Raw genomic sequence first — 27458 nt, 5'->3', positions numbered from 1 at the left:
TGGGGGCAGTTTCAGGAGTAAAGGTGGCTTCACACTCCCGGTATTTGGTATTTGGTATTCGCTGAGTAACAGGGATGGCCTCGGAGGAGGGAAGAGGGACAGGTCTGGCTAGTTCTGTGGTGTTGTTTATACTTGAGATTACCTCACACGTCCCAACCTGCTTCCCCGCCCCATCTGGTGGGGGCTGGCCCTCAGCCTTCCAGCCCCTTTTTCCCCACATGCCAGGGAAGACAGGGGCCAACATGGATCTTCCTGTGGACATCAGCTGAGCCTGGAAGCTTCACCCCTCAGGAGACCATGGAAAGGGACAGCAGCCGGGTGAGTGGCCATGGGCCTCGGGCCAGATTCCCAGTGCCGGGGAAGCAGGGTTAGGGCTGGGAGAGAGGTGGGGCACGGCCACCTGTATGCCTCAGGTTTTGGGGGAAATTGAATATGCCTTTTCTCATTTGAAGCTCTTTGGGATTGAGATTGCTCGGCCTACTTTTATCCCAGTTTCTAAGAGGGGCGTCTGGGAGGAGCTGATGGGATTTGGGATCTGGTCAGGAAGCACCACAGGGCTGTGCCTGAGTTTTGGGTGCCTGCTCTGTGGCCTGTGAGCACCCTGGCTGTTAGATCATCACTTCTGCTGGCTTGAGAAATCACTGAAACTTGGCATTCCAACTGGCCTTCAAGGTTATCTTGGCTAACCCCCTAGACTCATAAACCATCTTAGAAAATGTGACTTTCTATATGTATTTAAGATCTTCAAGGGGATTTTTCCATCTCCTTTGGTCACTTATTTTCAGGCTTTATAATATTCATGCTTGGAAAGTTCTTCCTTATGTCTAACCATAATTCCTTCTGCCATAACTCGGGTTTTTCCCCCTCCTCTTTCTTTCCTCCTCTTCTGTTCTTGGTGGTGGCAGAGAGCAGCTAGAATGTCCTCTGTGGAAAAGCCAATTATACATGTGAAGGCTTCAAAGATTTTGTTCAATTGTGCCTCAGCTTTCTTTTCTTGAGGGACATTCTTCTTGTGCTCTAACTTCTTAGGTCTTGCTTTCTACTTCTCTCTACCTTCTTTTATTCTTTACTGAAGTAGTAGAATCAGAGACTCTGGGAAGGAGGGGGCAGCTCTGGGTTTGAGAAGGATCAGCTCAGCCTATGTTCTGGCTTATAGGAGGCTTATGGTCCATTCTGAACCCCAGATACGTTTCTGCCACTTTTACCATCATCTTTCCCGCCATTCTTCAAGCCCCCTCTTGACTTTTCTTTCTCAGGCTTCCCTCCTGACCTCTGCACTGTTCTCCTCGGTTCCTGTCTCCTCCTCCCCAGGGTCATTTGATCCTAGGCCCCTGGGCTCATTGGAGCCTCTGGTGAGCAGTAAGGGCAATGCATGGGGCAGAATGGAGTTTTGTCTGTGGTGTGGAAGGTAAACCCACAGTCACAGCCATCTGGTGTGTTTGTTGGTGACTTTCTGGGAACCTAAACTTGATGATATAAATAGCACGAAGGGCTGATTTGTCTTGAAGGATGGTAGGCCCAGTCCCTGGTCAGGGTGATGGAGGTGACACCTGCCTATGATGGTTATCTTTCCAGAGTTAGGGACCAACATGGAAGGTCACTGGAGGGGCAGAGTGGAGAGCAGACTTTTCATTCCTGATGGAAGAAGTGTTCAGTGGTGTGCTAGGTGCCATGTTCGTTCTGGAGGCCGTCCTAACTTGCTTTGGAGTGAAGAACTGAACCACCACTTCCTTATTTAACGTTCTTAAATTCACCCCCTTGTTTAAGGTAGAACCTCTAAGATAGTGAGCCTAGGGTGGGGGCAGGGAGAGCTGCCTGGGGCTCTGAATTTTACCTGCAGCAGATTTCTTCAGGTCAGTTAGACTGAAGAGGAGCACGTTGGGAGAAACTGGTTGTCTATGGCCATGCCTTCTCTCCCAGGCAGAGAGATGCACACTGTGGTTTTGGTCCTTCGGCTCCATAAAGTAGTGAGGAAGATGGTGGCCAAGGGACGTAGGCCCGATGAAGCTCCTGTGCGAGCTGGTTGGGTTTTCAGGTGGGACCTTGGATGGGAGGTGCAGAAAGTTCTCAGCTTCTCAGTCTTCAAAAGAAGGTGCATGATGTGGACAGAGCCCTGACCAAGTTCCAGGTCAGCTGTGACTTTGGGCAAATCAGCCTTTTTGTACCTCAGTTTCTTCATCTGTAAAATGGAATAAAGATAGTGTCTACTTCAAGGAGTCTTAGAATAGTGACTTTCACATAACAGGACTTTTTAAATAGCATTTGGCAGAGAGAAAGAGATACACTCATAGAGTATTCAGATTACCCTCCTCCTCCTCCTATCAGCATCGTCTAGGATCTAGTTCTGGCTCCTCTAACACTGTGGACAAATCTCTCCGTGCCTCAGTGTTTCCACCTACCAAAGATGAGGGCTGGACAAATTGCTTCCCCTGCCCCCAGGCCCCTTTCTGGTTCCACGACGGTCTTTGGAATTATACGGAATGGAATTACAGGTGTGCCACACTGGATATGTGCTTTTGCTCTTGAACAATAGTGTGTGTTTTGTGTTTTTTTCAAAAGATATCACATTCTTAATGCTTCCAGAAGTGCCATGTTTACTAAGGAAAGACTGAACAGACCCACTGCTAAAGCAGCAATCCATTGTAGACCAGGTCTTCTTATAACAGAGCCGGTTCTCAATCAGTCCAACACCACAGATGTCGTGGATCTGAGAGTGGCTGGCGGTCCCAGAGCTGGTTCAGGGTGAGGTGCCCTCCCCTGAGGGGGCTGGGCAGGTTCCTAAGATAGCAGATCGGTAGGCTCAGGTCACCGTGCCATCGACCCCATAGCGCAGACTCCCTCAGGACCCTTGGCACCTGCCCTCTGGCCCTACAGGCATGCTGCCGTGCCCTGAGACCTCTCTGTTCCGTGTTGTCATCGGTGCTAAGCAACCTTCCACCTGGCCGATCCTGCCCTGCCTCCCCCTGAATTGTCCCTGTGACTTGGCAAATGTGGACGAGAATGTGTGGGAGTGTGTATGCGGGGCTCCAGGCTGGGCTGCTGGGAGGGAAGGCCGGCTGATGTAACAATAGCCACTTAGCTTAAGTGTCTTGTTTTGGCAAAACAGCTTCCTCTTGGTACAGCAATAGCGGGGTGGACTGTGCCCAGCCAGGCTGCCAGGGTGCTGGGGGGGAGGCACAAGGGAAGCCAGCACGGGGGACCCAGGGCTTTGTCAGGACCCAGCAGGACCACGTGGAGTGTGGCTCCTCTGATAGGACTGTCCAGGGCACCTCCATGAGGCACCAGCCCTGAATTGTGTCGCCACCCCGGAGTTGGCATAGAAGACACATGGGGGAAACTGAGGCAACAAGACCCTGGGTGATCAAAGATTATTTGCTTGGCAGCAGTAGGTCCTCAGTGTTCTTCAAACTCTTTGATGACTGAACAAATGAATGAATGAATACACGAATGAATGGACAAGGAGGTGTTTTGACGCTGGTCTAACGGGGATTCCCCGAGGCTTTTTCAGGAGGCATCGTAAACCAGGAGGAACTTCAGTGGTTGCCCAGGCCAGTAATTTCCAAGTTCTTTGTAGCAGCAGCTTCTTTTGTTCAAATGAAACAGTGTGTGGAGCCCACTGTCCACCACTGCCAAGTAGATCTTCTCTGTTTGAAGTGGGGTGAAGCACTCCACACCCTTTCCCTGCTACAATGGTCCCGGAGGCATTTCCATGGAACCTCTTGTGCTCCGGGAACCCCACTTGAAGACAGCCGATTGTCCGCTCCCTTCGTTTTATAACTCAGGGAACTGAGGCCCAGAGAGGGCTGCAACTGTACCCAAGGTCCTGCACGGTGAGGAGCAGAAGCAAGATTCCCCTGTGGCTCCCGAGCCTGCGGCAAGAGAGGCCTCCGCTCGGCTTCTTAGTCCGGGGCCCACTTGGATTCCAGGGTTTCCCCAGTTTGGAAGGAGGGTGGAAGGAGGTGCTGGGGAATCTGCCTGTGCTCTGAGGGGGAGCCTGCACTTGTGGAATTTCAATGGGTTCGGGGAGGGGGGAGTAGGAGGGAACCCTGTGTACCTGGAGGTAGAATGATGCCTGGGTTGAGCAGTAAGGAGGGGAAACAAGCATGATCCACTCCATCCCAGTTCAGACCAGTTCCTTGGAGCCCAGTTCAGTCCAGTCCGGTCCGTAGCAGAATGGGTTCAGGCTTCCCCTGCCATGGTCCAGGGGCTCCCCAGCATCCTGACAGGCGTGGCGGCCATTTAGGTCCTACGAATGGGAGCTCCTGATTTTTCTTGGTACCCTCTGGTGCTTCCACTGAGGCCTGGGGGCATCTCTTCCTGCCTAGCCCAGAATGCTGGGGGGCCAGGCTGGAGTCCTGCCTATGCCCCCCAACTCTGAACATCCTTGATACTCAGGGTCGCTGGGAGAGAGAAGCTGCCAAGGGGCCTCAGTCTGGTGAGGAGTCCTTCCCCATTGGAGCCTGGTAAGGGGCACTGGGAGAGCACAGTGATGGGCAGGAGCCTAAGGACAGGAGCCAGAAGATTGACATTTTGGGTCTGGGCACTGCCCCCAACTGGCTGTGTGCCCTTAGACAGGTTGCATTGCCTTTCTGGGCCTTAATCACCTTGTTAGTAGGATAAAGGAACTAGAACTAGAGGGTTTTCAAGCTCCTTGTAGCTCTGACAGCCTGTGATCTGCCTAGCCTGCTCTGGGGTGCAGACTGCGAGAAGGGATGGCCTAGGCACAGGAGGGAGGCCCTGCCAGCTTTGACTGGTCTCGAACGGGCTGTGGTGGACCTGCCCTTGGGTCCTGAAGTCATGTTACCACAGCTGCTGCCCAGGTGGACATTCCTGCAGGACCCTTTTGCTAGGTTCTTCTCCCTGCCTGCGTGGGCTCTGAGCGGCGCATAGTGCTTCTACCCTGGAGTTCAGGCCGCCTCCTATGGTTGGAGAACAGTCTCTAAGCAATGCCTGGAGCTCAATTCTTGGTAGCAGGCACAAAACCAATCTGTGAGGTGGCTGCCACATGGCTCAGCATGGCAGAGGACCCCTATCTTCCTGGCATGGCTGGCTGGGCCTGCAGGAGATGTAGAGAGGCCAAGGGCAGGACCCCTGGGGTCCTTGCTCACTCACTGCCATCCCCCACCAGGTAAAGGCCCACGGGACAGGGTCTGCCACAGGAAGCCATAAAGATGTCCTATTCAGCCTGGGGTGGGGTATCTACCCTGGCAGCTGTGGCATAGAGGGCCATGGCCTACGTGCAAGGAGCTTGGGGTTTTAGTCTCTATTCTGCTGTGTAAGATGTACTGAAGTGACTCTGAGGAAAGCACACGAATGTTTTAGGCCTCTACTTCCTTGACTGTAAAATGGGAATAATAATTCTGATCGACTCCTGTTTAGGGAAGTGCTTGGAAGGCACCCCAGAACAAGGGATTGCTCTTTTCAGCCCCCTCTCTGGCTCATTGCTCACTGCCTCCCTGCCTCCCTGCAGAGCCCTGCTCAGTCTGCCCTCCAGCCAGGCCACCTCCTGCCCCAGAACACCTCCGGGGGGCCTGTTGTGAGTGGCGGCCCCTGGGGAATGCAAAGGCACAGGCAGGTGGGAGTCATGGCAGCCCAGCATATAGGCCTGGTCTGCGATGCAGTGAGGGCTCAGGAACGTGTTACCCCACAGGTGAACCCCAGAGACCACCCTAGGGGCTGGCAGGGAGGAGAGGAAGGACCAGGAAAGAATGATTGGCTGTGCTTAGCCGGGGAAATGGCCCAGTCACCCACCCTCTGACTCTGCCCTGCCCACCTGCCCCCAGATGGGCAGAGGGGCCTCTCACCCACAGGCAGGTCGTGGGGAGCCTGGAGTTGGTCATCTGAGTTCCATTGCAGGGTCTTCTGCTCGCTAGCAAAGGCCTGGATTTGGTCTGGTTCTGGTCTGGGCTCAGCCCCTTGCATCTTGGGGCTCTGGGCAAGATGTCTCCTCCTGCCCTCTTTCCCACCTACTCAAGGCATCTGCTCTGAGGGGGAGGCCAGGCCACCACGAGGGAGGCTGGAATCTCAGCAGTTGCTCTCCAAGAACTGAGGAGAGGAAATGAGTTACTGCTGTAGTAGGTCAGACATCAGGAAGAACCTCCAGGAGGTGGGGGTGGCTGGCCTTGAAATGGATAAAGAATGGCTGTGGAATCTATTCTAGTGGCCCCTGAAAAAGGGGGCTCTTTTCAGCATTCTGTGATGGTTCAGGTTGAGGTTCAGTCAGCGGGATGGGGCAGACAGCCTCACTGTGGAGGCTGCCTTCCTCTGGTCTTGGGGCTGCCCGTCCATCCTGCTGGGGTCCATGGTTCCCCACACAGCAGCTGTCATGTGGATCTTGAGGTTAAGCCTCTTCTCTTGCCCTGGTCTTTGGGGCCCAGATCTCTGCATGTGCCTCCCACTGGCTCTGACACCAGGGTGCTCGCTCTACTGAGCCCAGGCCCTCCACAGCCTCCAGCTCTTTCTTGGATTTGCCCTGTCTACCCGCAAGGCCCCGCTTCCCCTCCATGTGCTCTCCCCCACGCCCCAGCCCTGGGAAGACCTGACACCGCTGCTGAGGCTTAGAGGCAGCAGCTGTAGGGCTGGGGCCTCTTCACCCCCTTCCTGCCCCTTGGGTACCAAGCCCAAGATGAGTCCCATTTTACATTGCCCCGGCTCCCTCTAGACTCAGAGAAGAGAGACCCAGAGTGGGGGTCTCCTGCCTGGCCCCAACTCACCTCCCCAGGGCCTCTCCTCCCTGCTTCCTATGGGCGGAGGCCTTGGGTGGGCATGTTGGGTCCTACGTGCGGGTGGGGTGGAACCAGGACTGGGGAGAGGGCTGAGCAAGGCTCAGGAGGCCCCCTCATCTTTCTGGTTGCCCCAGGCTTCCCACTGTGCCTGCCCCCCCAGCTACCCCTCTGGTCTAACTCCCTCCCACTGCACCTGCATCCCCTAGCCTTCGCACTGTCTCCCTTGGGGCCTCCGCCAACTGTGGGCCCCTTTGCTCCTGCTACGGTGATGTGGTCCCAGGACCAGGGCAATGGGGTCCTGCTCTGGTGGGAACAGCCTGAGCTCTTGAATGTGAATCAGAAGGTTGTGATAAGTCCGTACAAGCCTGCCAATCAGATCAGGGGCTCTGGGCATGCTCTTTAGTCCCCTGCAACCTGGGTTCCTTAAGGATAAGCTAGGGGTCATAGTCCCTGCCCAGCTTGCTAACGAGGCCCCATGAGAATCACAGGAAATAATGGGCGTGGAAGCTCTTCGCGTGCTCTCAGCCTCAAGGAAATGAAGGAAGTGACCGGGGACACTCTTGTTACTGTAGGTCCAGACTCTCCTTGCTCCTAGTAGGCCTGGTCTGGGTCTGAGCCCTGTCACTCAGCCCTGAGAGGTGAGTTTGGGGCATGTTCTTAACCTCCCAGGACCTCAGTTTGAAAATCTATAAAATGGGGCTAACAAAACCAGCCGTAGAGAGCTGTGATGAGGCTGAAACAGGTTCAAGCTGAGTGCCTAGCGGCTGCTGCCTTTGTTACGGTGCGACACACGTTTACAGCCCAGGCTCTTCTGTGTGTATCTTGCAGTTATCGGGGGAAGGAGGCAAGGTCGTTCCCACCTTACACGCGTGGGGATAGACTGGCGTGTTCCCTCACTTGCCCAGGACAGCCCATTCAGGATGGATGCAGTCGTATTTGAACACAGATTCTTCTACTTCAAGTCTAGTGTCTTTAACAGATAAACACCCACTGTCACAGCTCACGGTCACCGAGTCCTTACTGTACACACACCATCTAGCACTACAATGCTATGAAGCAGGGTGATTGGCTCACCGTACAGATAAGAAAATGGAGGTATAATGAGGTGGGGTCACCGGCCCAGAGTCCCTTGCTGGTGTAGAGTGTGCGATGCCTGGCATGCTGCCTCTCCTGTCCCCGGGCTCCACCAGGTCCTGGCAGGCCCCAGGACCCCACCTGTGATTCCCACCAGAAAGTTCCATAAGACCAAGATCACTGCAGGACCACTGTCCCCACTGCCAGGCTCCCCATGGCGCTCCCAGCCCACAAGACCCCAGGTCCCCTTTCTCAGACCACGTCACAACTGTGGAACAAGCATCCTGTGTACAGGGGCCTGGAGAAGACTGTTCTGGGGGCCCTTGCTGCCGACTGGAGAGGGCAGGGGACTCAGACACACACAGGCTTGGGGCAGCATCCCAACTGTGTGATTCTGGGCAATCTGAGCCCTGAGCCTTGGTTTCCTCATCTGTAAAATAGGCTTCTAAAAACACCTAACTCTCAGGGTTGGAGTGAGGACCTTATGAGACCACAGATGTGGAAGTTTACTGTAAATTTTAAAGTAACGTACACGGTGAACTATTATCATTTTATTGCATCCTGCGGTGAGAATGTGCCCCCAAGGGTGGGGAAGGCTTAGAGTGTGAGCAGAGCAGGGAGGGAAGGCTGGCAGGCCAGTTGAGGTGCCCAGTGCCAGGGTCCCGGGCAGGTGCCAAGCCTCTGGCCACCGTTAGAAGCACAGGGTCTACACAGCCTGGGTTTGTCTCTGTCATTGAAGGACCTTAGTCTGGCCTTTGTCCAGCACCCTCTTTTCTCCCTAAGATGAGCTCCCACCACCTTTCAGTCCTTTGGTCACGCCCCACGGCTGTTAAATCTCAGGCGTGCGCTGTGTGGGCCAGTGGAAAGGCGAAGGGAGATGATCGTTTCCCGCCCAGCTGCGGTGTGCCAGACATAGGCAAGACATTTCCTATTTTATCTTATTGAATCCTCAGGGTCATTGGTCCCATTCTACAGATTAAGAAAAAGAAAAAGGAAGATTAAGTGTCTTGCCCGAGGTCACACTGCTGGGTGTGGGATGGGGACCCCGGTCTGCCTGACGCCAAAGCCAAAGCTGGAAGCTGATGCGTGCTACATTTCAACATATCCTCGCTGCCTCTCCTTGCCCCCAGCCCCAGTCCTGTTCCCCTGGAAGCATCTAGGGGCTCACGTGTCTTCACTTCATGGAAATGTAGTCTCTAGACCATGGCGGGGAGAGGGGGATCCGAGCTCTGGTTCAGCTGGGTCGGCAGCGGCAGCAGCTGCCCTTCGGGTTGCTAAAAACGCACAAGGGTGTCCCTGCTCGGCTGGCTGGGGCACCTGGATCCACGTGTATTTACCCACATCCATAAAGGAACCCCAGCAACTCCCTGGGATGATGGCTCCTGGTCCCGGCTGGTGGTAAGCTGAGCATGGTCCGGGACTCGAGATTCCTCCTTGAATTCATTCTGCAGCCTCCAGAACAATGAGGAAGTGACCAAATCCATTACCTCTGACTCTTAGAAAAGGGAGTTTAAAACAATTGAAACAAAACCAAACAAGAACCCCCTGCCTGGTAGGGAGGATGGTGTTGACTTGGGCCGATGTTCTAACGAGGAGGACTTTTTCTTAACCGGTCTGCTTACTAACGATGTCCAGCGTTAAGCACAGTGGCAGGGGAGGGATGGAAACTGGTGCTGGGGGTCCAGAGCCTGTCTCCTCCAACATGGCCCTGCCGACTGTGCCCCCAGCGCGGCGTCCCCAGCACAGGTGCGCGGCCCTCACCATCCTGGCCGCTCCCGCCCCTGGAGTGCCCTCCTGAGGGGCCAGTTGGTGCTCAGCTGAAGTGATGACAAGGTTTGGATGTGGCCCCTGGGCCAGATCTGTTCCCAGCTGCGCCCTGCTGCCTCCGGGGCTTCCGGAGGGGGCTGAAGAGGTGGAGATGGTATCAGGGGCCAGAGGGAGCTGACAATGAGTGGGGGCCCTGCCAGACTTCCTGTCTGTCCTGACCGCCCACCGGCTCTCTCTTAGATTTAGAGCACCCCAAAGGCTCCACCTTCCAGGAAGGAACAGGACCAGCATTCACTGATTGCCTAGTAAGGGCCGCTGCCTCATTATCAACTGCGTCCCTCCTCAGAGAGGCAGCAAAGCCTCATGGTTGAGCGGGCCTCCAGGCCCCGCTTTCTGGGCTCACGCTCTGGCCCTGCCCCTCTTCAGCTACAATGGCTCGATCACATTGCTTAGTCGCCCTGCTTCTGTTTCCCCTGTGCAGAATGGGAGTGATTCTGTTCTGAGGATTAAGTGAGTAAATATATATAAAGCTCTTAGAGCATGCGAAGTCCTCTGTAACCATCCGTTAGAGTGCTAAATCTGGATGAGCAAACCACTCCACCAGCAGCTGAGCCGGGTTAAGGATCTTGTCCAAGAGTGGCGGACTCTTACCCAAGCCTATACCTTCTGATTTTGCCTCTCCAGTTGCCCTGGGGCATTGGTACGTGTAAGCATGTGCGTGCGTGTGCAGGGGCGTGAACCAGCGGGACAAGCCTGGTGTTACTGAGAATGGTGGGCTACAAGGCAGGGCAGGGCTTTTCTTAAGCATGCTATTCATACTTTTTGATGACAGCTCATGGTAAGAATGGGGTTTTATATGGCGCACACAAGAGGAAAGCGCAGGAGTGTGGGGGGAGTGGAAGTGAAGAAGGTGGAAAGGGCAATCACTTACCCCACCGGGGACCACATCTCCTTGAGTGACCCTCAGAGGGAGGGTCCCTAGACACATGTAGCCAAAGGAAGGGCCCCCAAGCACTAGGCAGGTGGCCCACTGCCCTCTGCCCACCTCTGCAGGCACCTGTGATGGGGAGAGACTATAGGGAGTTGGGGAGTGCAGACTCTTTGAACTTGTGCTCCATCCCAGGACACTGTCTTCTTAGATGCTTCCCTGCCAGGGGTGGGGAGGTGGTGGTGGTAGTGATGGGGGGGTTGGTCCCCACCTAGCCGCTTGCCCCACGCATGTGTCTCCTGGCTCAGCAGGGCTGAAAGCTGGGTGGGCTCTCAGGGGAGCAGCCTGAGGGATGCCCTTCACTCTGCTTTCAGAATGCTTCTCCGGCAAGGACGTCTCCAGCCCGGGCATCCCCGGCCCGGGCATCTCCAGCCCGAGCGTCCCGGGCCCGGTCATCCCCTTCCAGGTCATCATCTGCCAGGTCAGCCTCCACGGCATCCTCTCCGACGAGAGTGTACCTCGTTAGAGCGACACCAGTGGGGGCTGTGCCCATCCGGGCATCTCCTGTCAGGTCAGCGCCAGCCACCAGGGCCACCGGAGAGAGTCCAGGTAAGGGGGACACTGCAGAAGGCAAGAGGAGCAGGGAAGCAGATGATGGGTGGGGAGGAAATCTCAGAATTGGCACTCCCTGCTCTCCCCCTCCTCCTTGGATGGTCGCGTGGGGGAAGCAGGGGCAGGCAGTGGGGGACCTGGGGGGGTGGGGGCAGAAAGGAGCCATTACATGCAAACCCAAGAGAGTGGAAAATTGGGGCCAATGGGGTAGGGGAAAAGAAACCAGGACCCACGAAGCAGCTATAACTTTGGAGGCTGCGGGTCAGAGAAGAGTTCTTGAGCGAGGACTCTGGTTAGAGTCCTTTCCGGGGGTCTGCTGGGAGGCGGGGGTCTGCCTTGGAGCAGGGTCCTGATCATGGGCCCATCTGCGGGGTGAGGAGGCAATGGAGACATTCTGACCAGGCAGGCACTCTCGACCCCCATCTTTCCAACCTGACTTAATCTGGTTCAGCTGCTGGAAGTCAGAGCTGCCAATGGGCCTTGGGCCTGGCTCTGCCCGTAACGAAACAGGGTGTCTGCCCATCCCAACGTTGCCCTCCCCTTGTCCTAGACTTCAGACTATTCCCACCAGCCCATATTTGGGACCCCTCTCACAGTCTTGCCCTCTCAGGGGCTGGTGAGGCACTCTGGCGTGGTGGCCTTTGGAACGAGACACACTTCATTTGACCCCATGTTCCGCTGTTCACTGGCCAAGTGACCTCGAGCAAGTTCTTTCACTTTCATGAACCTCAGTTTCCCCATCTGTAAAATGAGCACGGTAACGCCCAGCTCACATGGTTGCTGTGAGAATTCCATATGAGAACACTTGCAAATGCCTGGCTGGCCCGGCGTACGTGCTCAGTTAGAGGGAGCTGTCGGTATCAGGTGGGGTGATGCTATATTCTGGAGTGGAGGGTCCCCAGAGACCCCCTCCGGCACCAGCCTGTTTCCTTCCCCCTCCTCCACTGCACCGGACCCCTCTCCGACAGCCTTACTCTCACCTGCTGTTGCCCTGCTCCTAGGTATCAGCTTGCCCAAGTTCACCTGGCAGGAGGGCCAGAAGCGGCTGCCACTCATCGGATGTGTCCTCCTCCTCATCGCCCTCGTGGTGTCGCTCATCATTCTCCGTGAGTTTAATGCAGGGAGCAGGGACGGGCTCTGGTCATGGCCCAGCAGAATGGGGTCCATGGATGGGGGCACGCCACAGGAAGATAGGAGTGGGGAACACACACTCACCTGGCTACCGTGCCCCACAGACACGCCTGCAAAAGGCCGTGGACCACGGGACCTCCAGCCCCCTTTGAAGCTGCTGGGTTAGGAGGAACTGGGCTCAGGGCTCATCCTGGCTACTTCCTGTGCATCTTGCTTGGGAGAGTTAACTACTTTGAGCTCCATTTCTGCATCTCCATGTGGGATTCAATTCCTTCGGTGCATTTGCCTTACTCCGTGCCCGGTCAGCACTTGTAACGCCTTCACTGGGTTACGAGCCATAAATGCCATAATGGCAGTGCCTGGCACACAATCTATATATGCTAATTATTTTAAAAAACATATAAACACTGGTTAGGGAAATCTCTTGGGCATTTTTGGACAATGGGATAAAGTGTTCCGGGGTTCAGGCCTCCTCACCTCCCCCCCCAACCTCCAAACACACACATACTTTGGCAAAGATACTCAGGACATGGCCCAGGGCTCTCTGCTTGGGGGGGGGGGGGCGGCGGCGTCCAGCACAGACCAGCACAGTGGGGAACCTTAGGAGGGAGCAGGAGGGGAGCACACCTCATGCCACCCTGTTCTCGGAGAGACTGGAATCTCTCTGGACCTAGCTGGAAATAATTGAGGCCAAATGCGACCTTAAGAGGTGCCAGCTGTGTGGGATGGGGTAGCCGAGGCCAGCTTACGAAGGGTCAGGTGACAGCCTGGAGGAGGGGAGAGCACGTGGGCAGGGCGTCTGAGCAGGATGAGCCGCTGCAGGAAATTTCGGGGGCAGGTGGGCAAGGTCAGCGTGGCGGGGAGGAAGGACCCACTTAGCCAGAGAGGAAGAGAGTGTTTGAGAACCTGGGGGGCGGTCTGTTTGGCTGGGCATGGCTGAGCTACATGGTAAAGAGCTTTAAATGCCAGGCTGGGGGGTAAGGCCTCTGTTTGAGAGGCGGCACAGTGTGGGGAGGAGCCAGGTGGATGACGGAGCAGAAACCCGGGCTGGCCGGGAGCTCCAGGAAGAGGGTGGCACGGAACGAGGTAGTGTGCTGGTTAAGGGCATGGCCCCCCGTAGCATCCTGGCTCTGCCACTTGCCAGCTGTGAGGCCGCAGCAAATTAATTAACTTCCTGAGCCTCAGTGTCCCCACCTGCCTGACATGGTGGTGACATTGCTGTCACAGTGCACGTAAAGGCATCCTCATCGCAGTGCTGCCCTGCTGCTCCTGCCCCTCCCACGCAGGGCACTGGTCTGGGGGACCCCTGGCAGTCATGGGAGAGCATCTGGGAATGACCCATGGAGGGATGAGTTGGCATCCAAGGGCGGCACCTCAGATAGAGTTAGAGTCCCATTGTGGTTTCACCATGTGTCCTGAAGCCCGCTGACCATCAAGGGTGCCCTTCCACCTGTGGCCCCACAGGCACTGGTGTCTGGGTCTGGAGGAGCAGACACACAAGGGTGACCTTCGCCCTGGGTGACAGAACATGTGGGAGGGCTGGCGGGAGAAGCGGGGTGTCAAGCTGAGGATGAGGAGTTAGAACTCAGGTTTCTTGGGCACCCAAGGGAAGGTGTCTCTGGCAGGAGGGATGGGATCCCTAGTTTGAGAAGAGGTTAGTGTTAGACACAGAGAGTCACGAGGCTGACTTGAACGCGTGGTTTGTAAAGCTTGTACATTTGGGAATCAGCCACCTAGATTTGCTCGTTGAGAGGAAAGACATCTAAAGGCATAAAGACAAGTAATGGGGCAAGAGCTGAGCAAAGGGGACATCCCTTGTTTAGGGGAGAGGGAGGAGAAGGAAAATCCAGGAGCTTCTAAGACCGAAAGAACAGCCTTTGAGAAGACAGCACAGGTAGTGCTTGTGCGTCTGGACAGTGGAGACAGAAATTTCTCTGCTATCACCCACAGGGAACAGAGATGAAGGGATGCCAGAGGGGCTCTGAGAGGGGTCTCTGGATTCTGGAGGAGGGCTTTCTCTGGTCGCCACTCTGGCCCATGTAGGGCGCGGGAGCTCCCAATACAGTACCCACCTCCATACCTCCCTCCCTCGTAGTCCCTCCCTCTCTTTCTCACTCTCTGGGTGGCTGCCCGAGCCTGCCTGGTGCTGCCCTGCTTGCAGGGGCTTTTTGGAGCATTCTGGAGCATTCCTGAGCAGCCTTTCTCTCCATACAGATGGGGGAAGAGAGCCCCAGAGTCCAAGAGGGATTGCAGGTCGGTGTCTCAGAACCCCCAGTGCCTCGGACTGCTCAGTGTCTTGTCTTCGTGGGCCTGGCAGTGACCAGGCTGTCTGCTTCGTTGTTTTCCAGTCTACTTCTGGCGGGGCCACACGGGGATCAAGTACAAGGAGCCGGTGGAGAGCTGCCCCACCCATGCTGTGCGCTGTGATGGGGTCGTGGACTGTAAGCTGAGGAGTGATGAGCTGGGCTGTGGTAAGGATGCTGGGCGTGGGTGCACGTGTGTGTGTGTGTGTGTGTGTGTGTGTGTGTGTGTGTGTACACTCTGGTGACTGCAAACTGCATATCAGCTCGGATGGGAGGCAAAGCACAGAGAGTCAGAGGACCTGGGTTCAGTCATAGTAGACTGGGGTCTGAACCTGGCTTTGAGTGCTGTGTGACCCAGGCAAGTCACTTACCTTCCCCGGGCTTCGGTTTCCTAATTTGTGAAATGAGCAAACTGGACAAGATTAGTGGTTCTCAGAATCTGACCACACCCGAGTATCACATAAAATAGAGCTACTCTGGCTGGAGGCAGGTGTGGGGTCCAGAGCCCCGTCCACATGCCCCGTCCATCCAGGCCCCAGCAGGTGACCTCTGACTTGGCACGCCTACCGTTTCATAGAGGTCAGTTTGTAAACAGCTGGCCTAGATGAGCACAAAGATCTCTTTGCTCTCTGATCCTCTGGTTTTTCGGTGCCTTGCCGATGCACAGCCCTGGTGTAGGTGTCCGTGGGAGCATTTCCCCTGTGCGTTTGTGTGTGTCATTGCCCACGATCACATCACTCTGTGACCACGCAGTCACATCACTGACCTTATTCCCCTTGCCATTCTCTTGTTCGGGCATGTCTCTGCCCTCTTGGGGTGAAGGCTATTGGCAGTGCTCACCCCTTTTCCTAGCAATGGTCCCCTGGGTCCTGTCGCATAGGGAGCTCTTGGCCCTGCCCCAGCCCCTGCCTTGGCTCTGCCCTTTCGCAGCATCCTGGGCTTCTGCGCCCTGGCTGCGGATCGTTACCTCCCGCGTCTGGCTCCCAGACGTTCCCCAGGCCTCAGCGAGGGGCCTCAGGACAGGAGTGTTCAGAGCCTAACTCAGCACAGTCCTGGAGAGCTGGGTGCTGAGAGCCTGCTCCGCCCTTTCCCTGCCCGGCAGTGAGGTTTGACTGGGACACGTCTCTGCTTAAAGTCTACTCCGGATCCTCCCATCAGTGGCTTCCCATCTGCAGTGACAGCTGGAATGACTCCTACTCGGAGAAGACGTGCCAGCAGCTGGGTTTCGTGAGGTAAACCTCCCCCCGGGGTCCCAGCTTCAGGGATGCCCGGGCTCTTTGCAAGGGCCTCTCAGGCTCACTGTGGGCAACTCATTAAAAGGACTCTTGAGGACCAGGGCTGAGGGCTCTAGGTCGGGACGCTTGAGTTATTCAGAGGGACAGAGGCCCTGGGAGCCCATGTCTGGGGGCAGGTTGTTCCCACGAGGCCAAAGTCATGATCTGAGCTCTGCAGTAGGAGCAGACACTCCTGCACGTTCTTGCCTCAGCGTGGCCTCGTGTCCCTGCTCACAGTTCACGATCATGGTGGCCCTGTGAACGGGGTGGGCTTTGAGCCAGTCTCGTCTTCTCCTCACGGCCGGGAGCTAGAAGCTCGGGCTCTGAGCTGCACCAGCTGTGGCTTGAGCTGGAACTCATCAAAGGGGGAAGGAGATGGGCAGGTGTGGTAGAGTCTTCAGAGTCTTTGGCTCTAAAGATTTCACAGCAAAGCAGATGCTGGCGGGTGGAGCCGGAAGTAGGGTTAGGACAGACTTGCTGCTTGAGGGAGTCCCCCATTCTTCCCTCTATTTCCAGGCCACATAGCCGTCTCCATCTCCCCTCTTGGTCTGAGTGTTGGGGTTCACCAACGTGTGTGAGGTTTAGGCTGTCACTGTGGACTCTCTGTAGAAAAAAGCACCTTGAAAACCAGGGCTCGAAGGCTAGGACTTAGGGCCTGTCCTGTGCCCTCACTTCAGCCTCAGATTTCCAATCTGTGAGAGGGGAACTGGGGGGATCTGACTGGAAGAAGGCGGACATCTTTAATTGTTGAGTTGTACGACCTTATGCAAATCTGAACGTCCCTTGGGCTTCAGTAGATAGTGTTGTTTATTCCAAGAACAAACATAATTGCGGTTTGATATATGCCAGAGATCATGGGCACACTGACAAGATCCCTGCCCTTAGAGAACCTCTGGTATGGTGTGGGGGAGAGAGGCTTAACACAATAACCACAGCAATGCTATGTGTAATGACAGGAACCTGCGCAAAGCACTATGGGTATGCAACGGAGAGGGTACCTGACTGCACCTGGTGGAGGGCAGGGAACAGAGGAGCCCCTGGGGAGAGGAACAGCATGTGCCAAAGGCACACTCTCATGCAAGGTGCACCATGTTCTAGAAATGTGCAGAAATGTCACACAGATAGTGGCCCATGGATCGCCCATATCAGAATCGCCTGGGGTGCTTGTTAAAATGCACCCCAAAATCGGAATCTCTGGATTAGGCTTTAAAACCTGCTGAACAAATGCCCCAAGGTGATTTTTATGTACACTGTGGTCTGAGGTTAGTAAGCGAGTACAAGGTTCTCAGACTTGCACGGGCAAAGCCACACCATGGGGATCTTTACAATGCAGAGTCTGGCTCAGCAGGTTCGGGGTGCTGCTGCTGGCCCATGGATCACAGCGTGGCTAGAAAAGGGCCCGGTTAGTGTTTCTTGAACTTGCGTGTGTATTCCAGAATCACCCAGAAAGCCTGCTAAAACATAGAACCAGAGTTCCTGATTCAGTAGGTCTAGGGATAAGAGGACCCAAGAATTTGCATTTCTAACAAGTTCCCAGGGGTATTAATGCTACTGTCTCCTGGGCTCGTGCACAGGGCTAGCGGGGACAGTGATGGAATACGTGGGTGCAGGCTGAGTGTATTGGGCCTTAACTGCCTCGGGCCTCTGCCAGCAAGACTCGAATGCCAGCTGGGGCACCAGGAAGGGGGCAGCCTGTCTCAAGGGGGCTCATTCTTCTTTCCCTCCCCTCCCTTACAGTGCTTACCGGACAACTGAGGTGGCTCATAGGGATCTTGCCAGCAGCTTCTCAATCTCCAAATACAACTCCACCCTCCAGGAAAGCCTCTACAGGTGTGGTGTTGTGGGCCAGGCTGCCTGTGGGCAGGGAAACGGTGGAGGGCTTTAGTCAGGGAGTCCTTCTCCTTTGGCCTTTTTGGGACCCAGCCTTCAGGAGTCCTTTGTGAATGTCCTGAGCATTCCAGAACAGTCCTCAGTTGCCACTTGTCTCCTGACTTGAAAGTTCTTATTGAAGCTTGGTGCAGAGAGAACCTCAAGGTCAGGGGTGGCCCAAGCATTCATGTGGTTGTCAGAGACCATGAATAAACCTTGGGGCCACCAGTCCGCCAGGTGTTTGGACAGGGAGCTGCTGCAGGGAGTGGGCTTGGGGTGGGGAGGGAGAAACATCACTGGGGTCAGCAGGAGGGGAGGGGAAGCAGCAGCAGAAGGAGGGCCAGGTGCATGTGGTCAGGGACAGGGAGCCCGGCTGGGGGGCCCTGGCCTGCTCCTGGGCCCCGCCACCTGTCATCTCTGCACTGCAGCCCTGCCCTTGTCCCAATCCCACTGAGGGGGAGGTTGAGGGGATCTCCACCACCTAGCAGTGTTTAACTTGGGGAGGGAAAGAAGAAGCGGGCTGCCAGAGAAAAAGGGACAGGGAGGGGAGGGAAGAGAAGGAAATTAGCTGTAGCCTGGATGCCTGCTTTGTGCTAGGTGTTTTGCAAGCTACATTGCTTGTGGAGCATTGAGGAATTGGCCCAGGAGGGTCAGGCCACTTGTTCAGCTGTGGAAAGATGCTGGGACAGTGAAGTCATGAGTTCAAAGGACATGGATCTACCCAATGTGTGCAGTCTACCATGAGAAAACTGGGGGGTGGGGACAAGAGTGGGGATGGTTTGCACTGAACCATCCCCATTCCTGGAGAAAGCACTGGAAGGGTCTGTCTCTCCGGGAGGGAGATCAGAATCTTTATCTTATGCAAAGAAAATGGGATAGGAAGTTAGAAGGAGTCAATCAAGGAAGGCTACCTGGAGGAGGTATCTAATGTGCCCTTTTCTCATCTTCTGTGTCCCTTTGTGCAGGTCTGAATGCCCTTCCCAGCGGTATGTCTCTCTCCAGTGTTCCCGTAAGGAGATGCTCTTCCTCCTGGACTGTGGCCTGTGTGGGGTGGGAGTCAGGGAGCAGAGGTGTGGGACCCCTCTGGGGGAGACCCTGGGGGTCCCATCCAGGAAGATGGTCTTAACCAGCAGGTCTGCTTCCGGGCTGGGATCCCTGTAAGGCCCTGGGACAGTCTCAGGGTTCCCCTTCTCCTGACTCTGCTCAGCCCAGCAACTTCATTCATATGGGGGAAGCCATTCAAATCTCATGGATTCTGGGTGGTGGGGAGGGCTGGGAGGGCTGGTCTGGATCAGCTTAAAGCTCCCATATCAACAGATATGGAACTAGGTCCAGGGCCAACATTTACTGAGTACATTCTACTCTTACTGACTCTGGATAAACAACCGCATTTGGTTCTCATGAGGCAGGTACCATTACTGTCCACTTCCTGATAAGAGACTGAAATGTTTGCCTAACTTAAGGTCAGACTGTTGGTAGGTGAGGAGCTGGTATCTGACTTGGGTCTGACCCCCAAGCCCAAGCTGTTACCAGCCTGCCAGTGCTATGCTCTCAGTAATGACCAGGTGGGGGTGCTCCCCTGAGCGGGCGGGCATGGGGCTATGGACAGAGTGCCCACTCCGCAAACCACTGCTGGTTCTTCACTCTCCCCCCTTCAAAGAAAAAAGGACATGTCTAAACAAACTCCAAGTACTGTCCTCATCCACAATTTTACGGGGATAACTCTAGGACATGCTTGGAAATGTTCCTTTGGGGGTACACACAGGGTCCCCAGTTGCACTAAATGACCCACTGGGGAACCATATGGGCACAGACTCACCTGCACATCATGGCAGCCCTGGGATTCGCCCTTATGACCTTGATGCTTGGCACAGGGCCTCCAACTTCAGGCCCTTTAGTGAGCGTTTGTCGAAGTTAAGGAATGAATGAATGAGTGGGAGGAAAGAAGAACTTGCCTGGGATGAAAACTTCTCGCTGGGTAATCCCAGAAATCTAACCCACTAAATGGGAGCTCTGCTTTGGCAGGAAACAGCCAGGCCACATCAGCTTAAGTGAGCAAAGCTGTGCCCACGGGCGGGTGGGTGCTGTCAGAATGGGGTTGCCTGAGCCTGCTCCGGGCCCAGGGAGCATGGGGGCGGCTCGGAGAGCAGCAGAGGTCACGGTTCATCTCATTTGCTTCTCCCCAGACTGTGGACTGAGGGCCATGACGGGGCGGATCGTGGGAGGGGCGCTGGCCCCAGAGAGCAAGTGGCCTTGGCAAATCAGCCTGCACTACGGCACCACTCACATTTGCGGGGGCACGCTGATCGACGCCCAGTGGGTGCTCACCGCCGCCCACTGCTTCTTTGTGTAAGTGCCCGAGGGGCGGGTGACACCCGGGGCCAGGGAGCACCAGGGAGGGAGGATGGCAGACTGACTTGTCTCTCTGCGGAGGAGACCTTTGGTGGCCAGCCCGGGCCCCCGGGGTCAGGGACATAATCAGTAGTTGCTGTTTGGTCCTGGGGCTGGGCGTTGGAGTTACTTGAACTGAGCACCGCCCACAATGAGAAAAGAACCTGGATGGCCCGGAGGGAGGGTGAGGCAGGCAGAAAAAAAAGGGCTTGGGAGACTTTCCCTGAAGACCGAAGACAGGGCTGAAATAAAGAGGCTTAGGGTTTGTTACCGCTTCCTGCAACAGCAACTTCCAGGAGAGGAACCCGAGGAATCAGGAATGCTGTCCCAGGGAATGGAGGGACAGGGAGCGTGCTGCTGTCAGCTTCTGACTGTCCCCAGCTAGCCTTCTCCCTTTGAGCTGGGGGGGGCAGGAACAGGCTCTGAGGACAAGGCCTCAGGGGCACTGGCTTCCCCAGTAGTGAGTGAGTCTTTGGCAGGTCATTTTGTCCTGTCTAAAGCTCTATTTCTGCAGAGGACAACACTTCTGAGATGTGTCCTGTCCACCTGGCAGGAAGCTTGGTGGCGCGCAGAGGAGACAGTGGGGGTAAATGCTCAGAGGTCATGCCCATCGTTCCTCTTTATTGTTGTGAGGTGCTGGGTGGCCAGTTTAGGATGGGCTTTTGGAGAAAGGGGGTGGTTTTGGAGCCCTGGGCTAAGATGGAGGGCTCCCTTCCAAGGTCATTTTGTCCCTCCCCTTGCCTGTAAGCTGGTGCTGCAGCTGCGGCTCCCTGTGTGTAGCAGACGCTGCCAGGGGCCTCTGCTGGTCGAGGAGCTGGACCATGCTCCCTGTGGCTCTTGCAGGACCCGGGAGAAGATTCTGGAGGGCTGGAAGGTCTATGCGGGCACCAGCAACCTGCTCCAGCTGCCTGAGGCAGCCTCCATCTCCCAGATCATCATCAATGGCAACTACACGGATGAGGAAGACGACTACGACATCGCCCTCTTGCGGCTCTCCAAGCCCCTGACGCTGTCTGGTGAGTCATAGCCACACCAGCTCCTCCAGGCAGCCCTCGGGGCCCAGCCTTGCCACGTCCATAGACCCCTCTTGGGGTCCCAAAGCCTCCGCACGGTGGAAGTCAAAGGCTCTTGGGGATCATTTAATGGAACACCTCTACTTTACTATTGGGGAAACTGAGGCCCGGAGGCTGGAAATAAGGTTGTCCCAAATGACACATCTTACGTTGCAAGTTGGTGACAGAGATAAGGCTTGGATACTGGTCTTAACCAATATAAATAGATTGAATTGCTTCACTCATATTTATTGAGCACTTAACAGGGGCTGGGCACTGTGGTTGGCATTTTACAGCTGTGGTCGGCATTTTACAGCTGTGGTATCATTTACTCTTCCCAACCAATCCTGTAGAGCAGGTGCTATTATTAGCTTCGTTTTACATTGGAGGAGATGGAGCCTCAGGGAGAGAAAATTACCCAAGGCCACGGAGTAATAAGTGGCAGCTCCAGGATGGGATCCAGGTGGGTCTGCCTCCCGAGCAAAAAGCTCTTGGCGCGGGGCTCTCTGCTGGTAAATTGCGATCACTGCACTTGGGAGCACAGAACGAGGACGCGTTCAGACAGTGAACTGCCATGAGGTTGGCGACAGGGCGGAAATGCTAGGGGAGTTGTCAGGAGATCAAAGACGGTTTCATCCATTAATTCACTCACTCATGCAAGCGCACTTCTCAAATAAGACTGTGTGTCTGCTGCTCTGCAGCGCGCGCTGCGGTTGCGATCGCAAATACAATGCTTGACACGCAGACAGCCAGGAGAGGCCAAAGACACGATGGTGGGGACAGCTGGGGGAGCCGAGGTGGCACACATGGGGCTTCTCTGAAGAAGGATCGCTAAGGTGGACCGGGTTTTCCGGAAGCCTTGGAGTGCTCTCAGGTTAGTCCAGCCTTTCTCGTGCTCTGAGCCTGTGAGCTGGTCTTTCCTGGCACATTAATTACACAGGCGGTGTCGGTCGTGAGTCAGACACTAGGTCATCGGAGTGGGGTGAGGAGGAGGAAACTGCAGGAAGCTCGGTTGGGCGGGGCTGGCCCAGGACCACGCCCACCCAGAGCCACACCCACCAGCAGACCAGCCTCCCTGCCACTCCTCCTCCGCTCTCGCCTACCAGCCTATTTCGCGGAGTCTGGGGACTGCAAGGCGAGGAGCCGAGGAGCCGTCCTCTGCGCGTGGCTTACCCCTCATGCCCACCGAAGAGGGGGCAGTCAGTCTCCAGGACCAGAACAGATCTTTCCAACCTTGCCAAACCCAGACTGCATTTGGCTAACCATCCAGATCGCCCACCACCCAACCCCCCCTTAATGTTATTTGGAATTCTAAATCAAATTAAGTAATCTGTAAAACCAAATAAAAGCTATTATTACATTGCATATGCTTTTCAGACTGTGGCAGTCCCTCTCCAGACTCTGATAGGCCCCTGGGCAGGAAGCACACCTCGAGTCTGAGAATCACAGCTTAGATTTATCTAGTCCTGTGGTCAGACCATGTGCCCTGATTTTTGGTTTAGAAATCAGGGTAGACTTTCTTAAACTCCTTTGGTGGGCCGAGCCCTTTCAAGTCACAGTACTATCTGAGAAAACTTGTGAAAACTCACTGATAAGTTTAATTCCCCCATAAAAACGGGTGGAGGATAGAACCGTGTTCAATGTTTTTAAGACCCTACATCTTAAAAATGAGCATATTTTAAGAAATTATGTTTTGCATTTTTTGGTTAATAATTGATGCCATTCCTTCATATCTTTTTTTGTTTGTTTACTCTCTAACAGACAAATGTGTTAGACCCCGATATGTAGAGCCCAATTTATAGGAGAAGAATCTAGCATTCATTCCCTCTCCCACACTCCCTTCCTGTGTGTCGTTCCTTCCTTTCTTCCTTTCTATGTTTGCTGAGTACTTTGTATGTGTCAGGCACTGTTCTAGGTGCAGGAAGCTGTGGGGAGCATAACAAACAATGGAGAACCCTGCAAACACTCTATCAACTGATATTTTTGTCTTGCAAATTGGAGTTTGGTGGTCCACGCCCTAGTCTAAAGATCCCAGTCCTCAGAGGGAACTGTGACGTGATATACAGCAGTACCTTCTAAATGTTTCTGAGCATGAGAGCAAGTGAGCAGTGGTTTTGTGGTCTGTGCCTCTAGGGATGTACTCTTCCCACTTGGGGAGGTTGTCTGACCTGGAGAAGTGCTTCAGGCCCTGAGCCACTCGTGAGTGCTCTCCCCAAAGCAGGCTGGACACACCGCTGAGATACCGTGGTGCTAATGCCTGGGACTTAGTCTGATGCTGCTCCTTCCTTGATGGACGGGCGTGGAGGAGGCTTAGCCAGGAAAGCCACTCCTGGAAGGGAGAGCCTTAAACCCTCCCGGGGATCTGTGTGGCACAGGGGAGCTTCCGAGGGATATGCTTCAGCCCACATGGCGTCCACTGAGATCAGAATGCTTGATGGAACTCCAGCAGCAACCCGAAGGCTGGAGGGTCAAGATAGAGTGACTGAGTTTCTTGCGTGGTCTGTTCAAGGCCCTGGAAGACTCAGAACCACACTGGGGGCAAGGAGGGGATGGGTACCCCTGTCCCTCCACACTACCACCCCAGCTGGGGCCTCCAGCCTTGTCCCTGCTCTGATGTCTTGTGGTCTTATTGTAGCTCACATCCACCCTGCCTGCCTCCCTATGCACGGACAGACCTTCAGCCTCAATGAGAACTGCTGGATCACAGGTTTTGGCAAGACCAAGGAGACCGATGGTGAGAGGCAGAGATGCTAGACTGTGTCTGTGTGTGTGTACATGTGCGTCTGTATGGAGTGTGTGTGGGTGATGTGTCAGGGTGTATAGAGGAGGGCCTATCTAGATGAGGGTTTGGGCATAGAGATTCATGGGCCTGTGTGTGGATGTGTGTGTTCACCTCGCCTCCACACACAGTGGACCAGTTTATATTACATCTCATAGCACCTGTTAGAAACTTTTAATCTCCCGAGTTCCCCCCTTGACCCATTCTCCCCATTTTACAAATGAGGAAACTGAACACCTTTGGGGCTCCGTCCCTTGTGCAGGGTCACCCTGGTAATTTCTGATAGACAGAACTAAGTCTAGATAGTCTAGAATAATGTAGAACCTGCCAAGCTGGTGCTATCCGTATCATACTCCCTTTGCTCAGAGACTTGGTTGTTTCTTGCACTTTGGACTAACTCTTCCACTGAAAAAGCCCCCATTAAATTGAAATTATTGAATTTTTTTAAAAAAGTGAAAACAAAATGAAAAAAAGGTTTTTTTTGTTTTTGCTTTTGCCTTTTTTTTTTTAAGTATATGTAGCTTTAGTCAATCAAAAGAAAAAGTGTCAAATGTGCAAGTGAAAAAGATACCAAATGTGCGAGTGAAAAAGATACCAAATGTTGACACAGGCTTAACTGATATCCGCTACTTTCACATACAGCTACATAAGTTCAGAAAAGCTATCCTATAAGAATATACCAAATGTGTTTATATACAGGTCTGTACATAAGGGCTTATACATTTATTTCCTGAGAACTCTTAAGTGCCACGTGTGTTCATGTCTGTCTCTGTGTTATGTGTAGCGGGTTGTGTGTGGCACGGGTTGTGTGTGTGCCCCTATGTTCTGGGTGGCTAGCCATGGGCATGGTACCTTCCGCTCCCAGGAAGCTCTGAGTCTGGGTCATGAGGTGAGCAGCTAGAAGGTCGCAAAGGGGTCCAGATCTGGTCTCACTCCTTTCCCATCTTCCCTTTTCTTGCCTCGGCTTCGCTGAAGAGAAGACATCCCCCTTTCTCCGGGAGGTACAAGTCAACCTCATTGACTTTAAGAAATGCAATGACTTCTTGGTGTACGACAGCTACCTTACCCCAAGGATGATGTGTGCCGGGGACCTTCGGGGAGGCAGAGACTCCTGCCAGGTGAGGCTGCTTCTGGGCGGGGCTCAGGTCCTGGGAGCCAGGGGCCGTGGGGGAAGGCTGGGGTGGTGGGTTCGGACTGAGAAGCAAGTGCCTGCCATTTCCTGCTCAAGGACCACCTGTCCCCCCTTGCTGAGATGTGTGCTCCCCCCACAGGGAGACAGCGGGGGGCCCCTGGTCTGTGAGCAGAACAGCCGCTGGTACCTGGCAGGGGTCACCAGCTGGGGCACGGGCTGTGGCCAGAGAAACAAGCCCGGCGTGTACACCAGAGTGACCGAAGTCCTCCCCTGGATTTACAGCAAGATGGAGGTGAGAGGCTGCGCGGGCCACTGCTCACTGAGGTGAGCTCCCCAAAGGTGGGGTGCCTGGTAGAGGGCCCAGGCTTTCCCCAGGGTCTTAGCAGAGGTCCCCTCACCCCCTTATGTTTGGGGGTGTTCAGAAAGTGCAGAAGACGGGACAGGACAGGAATCGAATGTTGGGCCAACCCCAGCTGCCTGCTTCTCTCCTTCCGTTTTCGTTCTCTGAAGGGTTAGAAAGAGGGGGCCCAGGCTGGGTGCTGGCCCCAGTAGCGTGTCCTCTCCCCAGGGTTGGCCAAGGTGTGAATTCACACAGCCCACTGGAGCGGCGTGTGCAGGAGGCCTCCCTCTTTGGCAGGAAGTTAGTCTCATGGAGATCTGGGGTGCCAGGCTTCACCCCCACCTCTGCTGACCCAGCGCAGCCCTACCTTCCCTGCACCTGCCATCTTAGTCATAAAGCAGGGACGCTCTGCTCAACTTCCCTCCTCTGCCCGAGCGAGGGCAGAGCAGTGCAGAGAGCCTGGGGGACTGCTCCAGAAATCCATTCTGGTGGGTCTCTCTGTTTCCATGGTTCCTCTCTCCGAGGATCAGTGGGCAGTGACAGCTGGACTGAATTTCAGGCTCTGAAAGCCCACCTTCGACATCTGTATTCCTGACCCAGCCTCACCCTGTTCTCCCTGTTCTCATCCTCAGAGGGAGGTGCGCTTCCGGAAATCCTAAGCAGCTGGCCTGTCCCACCTCACGGCACTGGCCAAAGTGACTGGGCCACCTGCAGTGTCACCTGGGCTAAAGGCCACCAGGCACCTTCGTTACTCCCACCTCCACTGTCTGCTGCCTCTGTGAATGGGCATACGTGTGTGCATGTGTGTGCGTGCACGCGTGTGCATGTGTGTGTGTGCACGCGTATATGTTGCTGCTCTCCCAAGGTCTTCAGAAACCAGGGGAGCTGTCAGCTCTTCCCAAACCCCCAGGCTGGAAAGCACCTGGAGTTAATAGTTTGGGCACTGTGGAGGTTCCTGCGGGGGTGTCCATATGGTTGGAGGAGGTGAAGCCCAAACAGGGCCCCAGAGAAGGGCCTGGAATTGCACCTCAGGAATTCTTGCTCCTCTGACACTGATTCGGAGACCAGCCCAGATTGAGTGGCCACCATCAGTGCAGGTGACGTCCAGGTGGTGGAGGGCCTGGGCTGGCCCTAGCGGGAAGATGCTCCCCTGGGCATTACGAGCTTCCTGCCCTTTCTCAGACCTCCTGCTGGTGCCCGGATGTGGAGGTCTGGCTGCGCTGCGGCTGTCCAGGCTCACAGCTGCTCTTGTTCAGTCACAGGCAGTCGGGCCAGATTTTTATTTTATTTTTATATTCAAGAAATGGAAGTAGATGCATTTTTAAAGATTCTCCAAAAATTCCAGGAGCCTGAAGTGCTAGCATCCATCACCCCAAAAACTCCAAGGGACTTATGGGAGTTGTGCCATTCCAGAGTCCTGCTGAATGTTCCTGACCTCAAGGGACCGGATGAAGGAGCCCCTCTGGGGTCCTCAGGGTAGGGAGTCCTCGTGCGGGCTGGCCAGCAAACCCATCACAGAGAGCCACAAGCGTTGCTTCATCCGAAGGCCACAACCAGGACGTGAAGAAATGGCTGCTGCTTCTCCGTGGGCCTCGGAGCCTGAGAGAGTCCAGATGGACAGGCCCCCCTCATTCCTAGTGCTGTCCTGGGCCTTGCAGTTTCTTCTCCGCTTCTCCACCTTTCAAGTTCTCCGTTGTTTCAGACACCTGGCACGGACATGAACACTGCCATGGAGAGAGAGCTGACACTGTGCCAGGCCCTTCGAACAGCCATGTCGAAGGATCTGAGTTGCGCTGTTCCTGTAAGCTATCAGCATGCCTGGCCTCCATGCCAGCTAGAGGCCTGGGCCTTCCCCAGCCTTTCCTCTGGGCCACCTGTTCCTTGCCCAGTCCCATTCTCCTCACTTCCCTTGGGCCTGCCTCATGGTGCTATGACTCTCAGAGGCAGGGTGCACGCGGCTCAGCCCAGCCCAGCTCAGGCACGCAGCAAGGCTGGGCAGAGTCCGAGGGGGCTAGTTGCATGTTATCAGGACTGGGGGTGGGGGAGGGCAACGTGCATGTCTACAGCAGCCCCGGCAATGG

General features: G+C 55.1%; 1 protein-coding gene across 1 annotated transcript; it reads left to right on the top strand.

Annotated features, from left to right (window-relative positions):
- Positions 1–233: 233 nt before the first annotated feature.
- TMPRSS13 (transmembrane serine protease 13) lies at positions 234–27453 on the top strand. Its single transcript, XM_026505949.4, has 13 exons — positions 234–318; positions 10869–11103; positions 12108–12212; positions 14586–14708; positions 15643–15772; positions 17552–17644; positions 18649–18692; positions 19870–20032; positions 20918–21090; positions 23762–23860; positions 24881–25023; positions 25177–25329; positions 26010–27453. The coding sequence occupies exons 1-13, from the start codon at positions 298–300 to the stop codon at positions 26034–26036; spliced, it is 1509 nt and encodes a 502-aa protein (XP_026361734.3). The 5' UTR covers positions 234–297; the 3' UTR covers positions 26037–27453.
- Positions 27454–27458: the final 5 nt, after the last annotated feature.

Source organism: Ursus arctos, unplaced genomic scaffold (genome assembly GCF_023065955.2).
Source record: "Ursus arctos isolate Adak ecotype North America unplaced genomic scaffold, UrsArc2.0 scaffold_22, whole genome shotgun sequence".
NCBI lineage: Eukaryota > Metazoa > Chordata > Mammalia > Carnivora > Ursidae > Ursus > Ursus arctos.
The sequence above is the reverse complement of the archived record's forward strand: the minus strand, read 5'-3'. Positions and strand labels throughout refer to the sequence as shown.

What these genes read in the sequence shown, in the direction of transcription:
- TMPRSS13 (XM_026505949.4), top strand. Translation starts at nt 298, where the DNA reads ATGGAAAGGGACAGCAGCCGG. An exon ending in GGTGTCGCTCATCATTCTCC is followed by an intron (nt 12,213 to 14,585) that starts GTGAGTTTAATG and finishes GTTGTTTTCCAG; the next exon opens with TCTACTTCTGGCGGGGCCAC. An exon ending in CAAGACCAAGGAGACCGATG is followed by an intron (nt 23,861 to 24,880) that starts GTGAGAGGCAGA and finishes GCTTCGCTGAAG; the next exon opens with AGAAGACATCCCCCTTTCTC.